Below are 10,963 nucleotides of genomic sequence, written 5' to 3' on the forward strand. Positions count from 1 at the left end.
TTAAAAAAACATTTCAAGATTATTTTTCTATAATACGGAGGACAGTAACAAGTAGAAAACCAGAAAAATCAAAGACAACAACAACAAAGAAGTCACTTTACAAAAACTGCTGTCAAAATTTCACTTTTATGATAGCTTCAAACTTTTATCAGGATTATGCTCTGGTCTGGTATGTACCTCAAATCTAGGGAAAACTGGACAACTTCTGTACAAGTCCTGGTTACATGACTGGGGAAATAAAACAAAAACAAAAACAAAAAAAAAGCCTAAAACCAAACAAACAAAAAAAGAAGAAATTGTCACAGTTAAATTACAAGACTGTGACTTACAGGATTACATATTTATTATGGTTACATTTTTAAGAGAAGGAGAAGACATTTATGTTAGTCAGATTTACTGAGTTACCCTTGTGACAGTGCAGGCTTAGGACCCTGGCAGGCGCCAGACTCATGGATTTTTAACAGATAGTTTCAATACCTATTGGCATCCATTCAGTCTCCTGTTGTCACTTAACCTTCCTTTATCTGAAAAGGAGCATTAAAGCAATAAGCTGAAGTCCTCTATAAGTTTTACATGATATTACCTTCCTGACAAAATGTATGCAAACTTCCTGTAAGACAATAAATTACTTTTCATTTATTTATTTGTTCACAACATCCAATTATTTCTCCCTACTGAAGGGCATTTAAAAGTGACAGTTCTTGCTTAGACTATAATTTAGTCTAATATAGTCTAATATTCTCTAGGTGCAAAAAAATTAGACATTATTAATATCAAGAACTGCCTAACACAGCCTTCCTATCCCACAGAGTTTTGAAAAACAAAAAAAAATTTTTTTTCCACCATTACAGCAACATGAATACTTTATGATTAACTCATGAAATTAAAGACAGATTCTAGTTGGTAAATTAAAACAAATCCATTTGCAGATATATATATTAATTAGAGATGTATCATTCCATTATGCAGTGCTTTACTGATTAACGCAAGAGAAAAATTCCTATGCCAATTATGACACCACCACAGGAAAGATGCCCCTGGTAGCAGCTCTTGGTCCTTCCCACAAGCATTACAGGACTACACCTATTCCACCAACTGCCTGTTAAACAGAAGACACAACAAGCAAAAGCCATCTCTTTTCATAAGTTGCAGAGGACAAGATGTGGGACGTAGGTAGATACTGGAAGACAGACTGCACAGATATTTGGACTTACAAGTGAGGTAAGGAAGGAAAAATACTTGATTTCTGAGAAGCACATAGCCAAATATTATTACTTTAAGTTACAGTATGACACATTCAATGTTACTTTTTAATTTCCTAAAGCTTTCTAAGAAGACAATGACATTATTACCCTCTATTGGTAATAAGCAACACCAATTTCAAATAATAATTTGGCCAGTAGTCATGACAGCTGGACAGTAAGTGGCCTTTGGATATATATGCTTCAAAATGAAGTATTTCAGATACTTTAGCCAGAAAACTACAATAACACTTCAAACTAGGACGTTAAATTTTATTCTAGAATGTCAAACAAGACAATTATGGCAGCCTGCAGTCATCTCAGAGGTGAGTCTAGGTGACATTTAATTAGAGTTTGAGGTATCTCCAATATATATTTTAACTATTAGCAGTTAGCTAGTTAACTGTTTTGCAGACTATGGAATGTGAAAGCATAATGCAAACTCCTTGCACTATAAACACATACCACAGCTCTTTTCTAACTATCATGACAGAGCTGGACCACAAAATTCTCTACAGACACAAAAAAGTGTTTGTTAGAAATTACCATTATTTGCATTTATGAAGCATTAAGATTGACATTTTATATAGCCTGTAAAGAGTAAGTGCCACAAGTAATGCATTTACACCAACTTAAAACCCCACAACTGAAGTCCTGTAAGCTCAATGTTACTACAAATACACTTCAATACAAAACAAATTACACATGCAGCAGCAAAAACTCCCCAAACACACACAAAAACACACAGATTCACTGCCAAGAAAATACTGGATATTAATTTGGGGGGTTGGCCAGCATGTCCTAGTATTCACTCTGAAACATGCCAGACAAACAGGCAGCCATCAATAAATGGACCTAGGAGAGCACTTCCTCAAAGGATATACTGCAAAAGCTCACTGAAGTCAAACTGTTGTGACACAGGCTTGGAGCACAGATTAGGAGAAGCAAAGGCCCTACAGAATAATGCCTCTATCAATGTTTCAGAAGTAGCCCCCAGATAATAACTGTCCTGCAAGCTCTATCAAGTGCAGGTATTTAATTCTCTTCCATAACAAGAAACATTTAACAGCGTAATTTTAAAGCAGCTTTTTAGTCTTTCTTTAGTCTTTCCTTTTACTCATGCCAGTCCTAGTTATTATATATAAGCCTCACAACAGAGTTAAACACTTAAATCTAACTGTACAACAGAATTAAGCCCTTAAATCTAACTGTACTTCTGTAAATCTACATTATATCTTCCCTATTTCCTACAGAAGTGCCATTGAAAGAAAGGAGTTTAAAAAACCCCACCCTTCAGAAAACTCTACGGGAGTTTTGTAACATGTCTTGGCATTCCTCAGTAGAGCCCAGCTAGGACTAAGGAAAACATCTACCTACATTAAAAAACACTAGCTGGTAAGTATATCCATCAATTAAACACCTGAAAAAATTTCCAAGTGATTTTCAAGAACCTTCATAAGCACAGATCAACAGGCAGAGTACCACTGATCCAGCCACAACACCTCCACAGGACTGGTGGATCCAGTCCCAATAGAAGAATTACTATCTACAAGATGGAGAAGGAAAAAACTCAGTAAGAAATCAAAGGATTTCTTGAAAAAAATAAACCTATGACACTCTTTTGAAGTAGGATACCACACCTGGAAAATGTGGACAATGCCAGTTCCTCAAGCACAAGATCATTCAGGAGCAGGATGGCACTTGGTATCTTCTCTCAAAGTTCTGCTGTCATTACTGCAATACTTCCATTAGCCACCTTTGCCTGTCATCCCTGACAGTAAGACTGATGTTTGATTCTGCTCTAAATAAATATTTACATGCGGAACACTTTGTAGTATAACTCCACAGTCATAGTAAATGTTTCTTTGATTTCAGAAGCACTGAAACAAAACAGGCTGTAAGCACCTTAGGAATGGGAGAAAAAGCACACAAGGTAAACCTGGAAAAAGTTTGCACCAAATCAATCTAATTGTCTTCTGAAAAAAATAGCCAGACTAGAGAAGAAGGTCAGCAGAAAATGCAATGCATGTTTTTTAAATTCTGTAAGATACTTTTGTTAATGGATACGAATACAAATCAAATTATGAATGACATGAAGACTGGAAGATTTTTTGCAGTAGGCAGCACAGAATTGGAAATAAAAATGCCAATAAACTTAGAGTAAAACAAGGAAAATACTACATGGCATTTAGAAACAACAAAAAAAAATAATCAAAGCACAAAAATTGAGAAAAAACAGCAACATAAGAAATGATCCAAGTGGGTCAACACTATGAGCAGGATTCAGAAACGTCAGCATTATTCAATATGTTACAAGAATATTAGAAGACAGATGCAGCAGGCAATAATTCTCCCTTACTCTGCACTGAAGACACGGTGGAAGTACAACATCTAGTTCAGATATCAAAAATGCAAGCTAATAGAAGCCAATATAGAGTAAAAGCAAACATTTGGAACTCAAGATCTGAGAGGAAAGGTTAAAAGAATTATTTACCTCACAAAAAATGAGAAAACAAAGTACAACTATTCAAATATGCAGAAGCCAAAGGCAATAGTCAACTGCTCTCTATGCTGGCAGTAAATAACAGCACTTAGCTTTTTTTTTTTTTTTTTTTTTCCCCCTGGAACAAGTGTAGTTAGGTATTGGTGTGGGTGGTAGGGGAAAAAATTAAGCACCAAAACAAGTTATTTGGAGGGGAATTCTTGTTACTGCAAGTTTAAGAATTGGACCAAAACCACAGGGACACTTCACAATGCTTCTGGGCAAGTGTGTCTTCAAAGATCTCTTTGGAGGCCTGACATAGCTTAGTGACCCCCAGGTATGCAGTCATCTATACTCCTCTTCCCACCACATGTTGAGAAAATGTGCTGATTTACTCCATGGATTCCAGCTTCCAATCCAGAATTGTCTCGTACTACATTTCCCAGAGCAATATATTAAGCATAATCACAAATGCCACCTATAGTCATTGGTGTCAAGGGATTCTGTCCTCCATGCCTGCACCAACCCCAGCTTACCACATACATATGTTTCTGCTCCAATATGATCACAACATACTATAACTGTTCTATAGTTATTGACACACTGTTGCTTTAAGTAGCTGCAGAAAAAAAGCAGAACTGAATTCCAAGCTCCTTTTTATGAGAAAGGGGCTCAAAAAATTAAACAACCAATTTCAGGAAGACCACCACATGTTAAAAGAAGATAGAAGATAGAATTTAAATACAACGCAAAAAGCCTAACATAATGCAATAAATTAAAGTACACTTTCAAATTAATAACTTCCCAATATGTTATGTAAAAACTATGACCATGTAGCTATTGCCAGCATGAACCTGTGTATGACTGTATTGCAGTGACAGTGGTACACTAACTTGTCCAGAAACCTTTACAAAATACAGAGAATAGTTCATTAATCACCACACACAATTTTTAAAAGAAAAATGCACTAGCTTCCAAGTAGAAACGGAAACTAATTTGATAGTCAATAACAATCTAGAAAGCCTTGTTTTGTCACACATTGCTAAGGCAATGAAGATGAGATAGTGCTCTCCTTTCCAGGAGTAATGAATGAACTAATAAATCATTTTGCAAAACTAACCACAAACCATATTAAAGTACCCCAAGACTGTCTCATAAGCAAGAATCAAGTAAAAACCCTGAGTTTGGGGCTGCAGGAAAATGCAATCCACCCAAAGCATCAATGCATTGCAGTAGTTTCAGCAGTAATTTCAGAATTATTACCTTATAACTCTACTCCATGAGAAGCAAACCTCTAAAGTAATAGAAAAGGCTTCCTCAAAATTAAGTCCAAAATCCCCCAAGAACAGATCATTCTGAATCTGACTTAGGGCTGAAACCCTCACAAGACAATGGATCCAATCTGACAGCCCAGACCACTGAAGGGGGTAGCTCTGTTCCTTCCCCTCAACCCTTCTTTGCTCTTCCAGTTCCTACTAACATCTGACCCCAAGATGAGACAGTCCAACTCACCAAATCAAGAGACAATCTCTTCAGAAAAACAGCAAGTATTTTGCTGCTGGTTTAGCAACCAAAACTAGCTCAACCAGAGGCTGATCACTGCCAAAGACAGTGAAGACAGGAGTGCACTGCCAAGGGGACATCATACTGCTAGACCATCATTTTCAGCTGTCACCAAGTCAGTTGAGTTCATGAATATTTACCCTATTTAACAAGAGATAACTATAAACATCCAACCTTAAAGCCCCAGCTAAGGAAGGATGAAAATAAATCCCATTGACACTCAGTGCAATTGAGAATAACTATATATTTACATAAGTAAAGCAACCACATCTCATTCCATCAGAGTTTTATTTCTCCTTACTAAACTATACGCTAATTTTTTTTTTTCCACTGGATCCAAATTAGAAAGCAGCAGTTTTCTAGAAACCTATGTTGCCTTATTAAGACTAAGAGAGCTGCCTAAGTTTCATTATAAAAACAACAGTGCACTGGCTCATAATTAATATGATTTCTATGACATACAAACACAGGTTTCATGGTAATGGTAAAGTTCAGAGGTAATATAGAAACATGAAATAATAAAAAGATGGCACCTTTTTAAAGGGGTAAAGAACTAAGGTGGGAGAAAACACCTTTTTGCTTCAAGAAGCCTTTAATGACAGCCTGAAATGCTGTCCAAAACTCTCCTGTCTTTCTAACTATTATAATTCCCTATTAGTAGTCCAATCTCCACACAACTATCCTAGACACTAGATGTAACTTTAGAACCACGTTTCCTGGAAGAAGGATCAAGGTTAAAAAAAAACAACCCTGGAAACATTTTTTTTCATTATATAAGTTTGAATATTCTAAATAGAACACATACATTAGCAGTCTACTTAAAAAGAGGACTTACAAACTAGATGTAGCAGACACAACATATTTAGGATTTAAAGGAAACTAAGAGTCAAGCTTAGCACTACTGATTTCAATAAATCTCCTTTCAAGTGGCATCTTTGACTCAACATTACATTATTTATTCTTAAGCGTAATTCTGGGCTTAAGCATGACTCTTACTTGATGTGTACTGATCTGCAGTGGATTACTGACACAAGAACTGTATCAGCATCTAACACACACAGTTACTTAAAAGTCATGGTTATTCTTTCACTCATTTTAGTAAAAATATAGCATTTGCTTAGCAAGAGAAGAAGCAAGCTGTGAAACAGATTTAAAAAAAAACACAACAAAAACCAAAAACCATAGCTACCTGATATATACACACAGTACAGCTTCAGTAATTTCAACTCAGACTCTAATATTCTGACTTAGTCAAAATGAAAATCATCATCTTAAGGTAATTAGAAAACTTCCTAAAGGGATACTTAATTATAAACTAACAGTTAAAACTGAATTTATTAGCATTATGCAGAGGATCACAATAGGCTGGTCTTCAACAGATACAGTCCCTCTCCCCCTCGAGTCCCCAGGAACAGGAGGACATGCAGAGTTAATAGTTTGTCCAGAATTACATACTGTCAGTTTAAATAACAACAGTTCTCTCCCTTTTATGATAGCCACAAGATACAAATTCTGATTCTGAAAAGCTCAAATGATCAGCGGAAAGACCATCAGCTTTGTACAGAGACAAAACAACTTCCAACTGAATAGTTTCAAAATAAATTCCAAAGCAAGTATTACAAGTTTAACACAGACCATCTTCCCCATTCTTATTTAAAACATTTTTCTTGTGTGTTTCAATCTATTTCAGCTGTTTCTCTATGTTCAATTTACCGAAGTAAATGTATTATGCCTACAGAATATACCATGTGAAAGGTCACTGAAATGAAATCTCCTCTAACAAAGAGTATGTTTTGTGCTACTCAGACAAAAGTATTTGATGGCATTGCAGGAACATCTCAAAAATCACAAGTTAAAAAAATCTGATAAACTAAAAGTTTTCTCAGTAACTGTGTATTGCACCAGCAGCTTTTAGCACATACAACAAGGATAAAATACTCAGCTCAAAATTATTTCTATAATTTTAAAAAGTTATTCAGTTCCCTATTTAAAAAAAAAGGCCCAGACTTTAGATTTTCATTTTTCATATGAGTGGAAAGAGATGACTAAGATAACTTGCATGAATCACGTGTACCATTACTGAACTACATAAAAGCCTTCCCTGTTATCTGTGAGAGAACTCTGCAATTCCTTTGGATGGACAAACCAAACCTAAGATAACAGAATCCAAACATGGTAATAATTTCAGATACACATTTTCAGAGATACTGCCACCCACAATACCTTGTAAATAGTGAAGACAGTAACTGCTTATAAATAGCAAATACTGTTTGACACTCATCACATATTAAAAGAAATTGTCCAAATATTATTTAAAACATAACCAGGTAAAAATCATACACATGCTCTTCCATATAATTATACTGAATATATAAGATCTGTTACGTGAACAGATAACCAAATAGGCTTTATTCTCCAGTTGATGTTTACATTTTATACAGAGGACAAGTGACATGGGCATTAGCACAGGACCCAGTAGGTTCAGATATAATTCCTTGCTCATCTACAAGCCTCCTTTGCTGCCTTGCATACATCACTAGTTCTCTGTGCTCTCATCCCATACTGAAGGCTGGGCTAAGAGCAGAAAGATTTCAAGATACTCACATTATGGCAGCTGAGTCCCAAGAATGTACAACAATGAACACCCACTTTAGGAAACATAAAATAGAAAGCTCACAACCATCGTATCTGTGTCTAGATATATTAGGAGATGTTCACTCGGCGTGACAAATTCAGAGTCCTTCTCTAAATCCCATAAAATGAAAGGCCTTAAGAAACAAGTAGAAAGGGTTTGTTCATAAACGTGGTGACCAGATAGAGTCAATGCATGCACTGTTAGTACTACATCAAATAACGACACACAAGGAGTCTGTCTCAAGTGCATCAATTATTCTTTCTTGTAAAAGCAACTTTGTCCGTGTTAGTTAAAAGGCATTTAAAACTCAGCTCATTGCACTGCCCCCGTTTAGAAACAATCTTATAACCAGTCAACACTTCAAAGTCACGACAAAGGCCTAAAATTACAGTGAATACTTTATAGATATTCAGTCAAAGCTAGAAGATCCTGGAAGCAGGGATCTGACACCACCCTAATGATGACAGGCATTAGTGTCCAGCAAACTCAGACCTGAAGCAGCAGGTGAAGGAGGCCCCGGGCTGCCAAGCCAATGGAAACCAACGCTCATTCCTGCACGCCAAGGATGGGTCCAAGCGATCGCACCCATCCAAAGGGCGCACACACACACACACACACACACACACACCTACCGCTGGTGGCACCCTATGACTTACACCACTAGCACACGGACCGAGCCAGAGCCAGCCTGCTCACACAGCCCGCCAGCCCAGGCCTACGCTTCCCCTCCCCTAATCGCTACCGCACAGGCCAGTTAATCGCGAGAGCGGCTGAAGTCTCAGCCACAACCGGGCCACAACCGAAAACCTGCCAGCCCCGAGGCCGCCGCGGGGGGGGCAAAGGAGAGGCGGCCCGGCGGGGCCTCTCTCTGCCCCCCGCCCACAGCGCAGTCCCCCGCGGCGCGGCTCTCGCACCCGTCTGGCAGCCGGCGGACCCTCGGTGGGCGGACGGCGCGGAGCCCCCCGCCGCTCCCCCTATCCCAACGTCCGAGCCCCGGTACCTTGCGGACCCCCTTGTAGATGTAGAAGTAGAGCTCCCGGCCCACATTGAAGCAGAGCCGGTCTCCGTTGCCGCTCTGGTCGTTGACGTTGACGAAGGAAACGCGGACCGGGTTGGAGCCCTGCGAGTTGAAGGGCACCCGGTTCGGCCGGCTGTACTCCGAGTGGCTCAGCAGCTTGTACAGCCCCTCCCGGGTGGTGAACTGGGTCTTAATCTCGTTCATCTCCTTCCCTCCTCCCTCCGCCGCCATCTTGGAAAGGAGCATTCATCCTGCCCCAGTGCCCGGATGTAGAGACACTGCGCAACCGTCGCCGCCGCCGGCGCTCCCGCGGCCCTGCGCAGAGGCGGCCACGCAAACAGCGTAAGGGGGAGGAGCGGCGGCGCCTGTTTACTCCGCATCTGCGCACGCGCGGCGCGGGGGCGGGGCCTGCGCCGAGGGGGCGGGGCTCCGGGGGGCGGTGGCCGCTGGGGGGGCGAGGGGCGCTGGACATGGCAGCGGCTGCGGGGCGGGGGTGCAGTGCTGCGGGGAGAGGGCGGGGGGGGACAGGGAGAGGAAGGGGTCGGTCCCCGGCTGGAGAGTGGGAGGGGAGGCTCTGCGAGCCTTGAGGGACTCGTCGCCTCAGGAGGCGGGCGTCTGCCCCTGGTGACCGTCCCGGCCTGAGGTGTGGGCGGGGGCAGTGCCGGTGGGTGAGGGTGATGGATCCCAGTGAGAGCCTTCACCTCGGGGCAGCCCAGACGGGGTGTCACCGCCCTGGCCACCTTCACAGGCTCGTTTGCCTTGGCCGTGGCCAGCGTTGTTGGCAGAGTAGTGCCGGCGCTCCCGCCGGGTTGCGGTCAGGGAGGGTGGTTCAGCCCTACGGGGAGAGGCAGTGGGGCGGGCGCTCGGTGAGGAGAGATGGAAGCGTGCAGCTGCGTTTCGAATCTCCTCCTACCCCTGAAGTAGTACCGGCATCTCTCCTGCCCTGCAGCAGCCTCTGAAATTCCAGCTGCACGAAGAGCCAGGCTGGGGTGTTGACCTGAAATGTTAACCTGAAAAACTCGTTGCCCGCTCACTCACTTCATTGTTGTGATCATCGTGCAACTACAGAACCAGCTGTGTTGCACAGCAAACCAGATCAATGTCAGAAGGAAGAGGCATAGGATTGGAAAGGACTGATTTTACTATGCAGGGAAGCAGCACTGTTTCTTTTGGCAACAGTTCAGCTTAAAAGAGTTTGTCCAACTATAGCCTCACAACTGACTCAAGCTAATCTAAGGCAAACCTCCAATTGTAAAAAAGGGCTTTGGCATCTCCTCTATCCTTAGAAACATATTTCTATTACCACTCTTGCATCAGCACTAGTGATCGTGCAGCCAAAGGGTGAGACAGATGCACTTGAAAACTAACACATGCAAAGAAATTATGGGGTTTTGGGTAAGCAAACTCTCGACCAGAAACCAGGCTGATCCAATTCATCACAGAATTGCTAGAGCCAAAATAAGGAAGAAGTTTGGAATGTGCAACTAGGGGGAGATAAGCTGCACTGAGATAGATCACCTTATATTAATAGTAAAAAACACTTCCCTGGTGTAATTTGAAGCTGTATTTCTGTTGCTCTGATGTGGCTGCTACCAAACATGTCCTGCTCTCTTCTTTCTTGACTGTGACTCTTTGCTGCAGTTGCGTCCTTCACCAGCAGCAGTGTTCATGAAAGATAAATGCTTAGGGAATTAAACTTACTACAGATGCAAAATGAAGCAGGACCTCACTGTCTTTCCAGTAGATCAGCTCAGCTGCAGAAGTCCATTCAGACTCCAGGGGGTTAAGTGGATTTATTTGAAATCAATTTAGTTCCAAGAGATACAGTTTGTAGCTAAATGCTATCTTGCAGTTGCCTATCAAAATGTTAGTACAGAGTATCTTTTAGTAGCTGAGAGGCATGAAACAGCTGAAATTCTCCAGTTAACTTTTGCAAAATGTATGCAGAGTATGTATCTGAGTGAATATCTGAACAAGTGCAGATAATGAAACTTCCAAAGGGTCAGGTGTTGAGGCCTTGCTTT

General features: G+C 40.9%; 1 protein-coding gene across 11 annotated transcripts in view; it reads right to left on the reverse strand.

Moving 5' to 3' along the window:
- Positions 1–9,265, reverse strand: part of WDR20 (WD repeat domain 20) — a 45,623-nt gene extending 36,358 nt beyond the window's left edge. For 4 of the 11 annotated variants that reach the window (XR_011726214.1, XR_011726213.1, XM_071745551.1 and 1 more), the window contains exon 1: positions 8,922–9,263. Coding sequence is in view for 8 of the 11 variants with exons in the window: in XM_071745551.1 (XP_071601652.1) it covers positions 8,922–9,185 (264 nt within the window). In the remaining 3 variants the exon portion in view is untranslated. Of the gene's footprint in view, positions 1–8,413; positions 8,504–8,921 lie in introns of those variants that run through there. The other 7 variants (XM_071745555.1, XM_071745559.1, XM_071745557.1 and 4 more) reach the window with 4 other exon arrangements.
- Between the last annotated feature and the right edge of the window lie 1,698 nt (positions 9,266–10,963).

Source organism: Heliangelus exortis, chromosome 5 (assembly GCF_036169615.1).
Source record: "Heliangelus exortis chromosome 5, bHelExo1.hap1, whole genome shotgun sequence".
NCBI lineage: Eukaryota > Metazoa > Chordata > Aves > Apodiformes > Trochilidae > Heliangelus > Heliangelus exortis.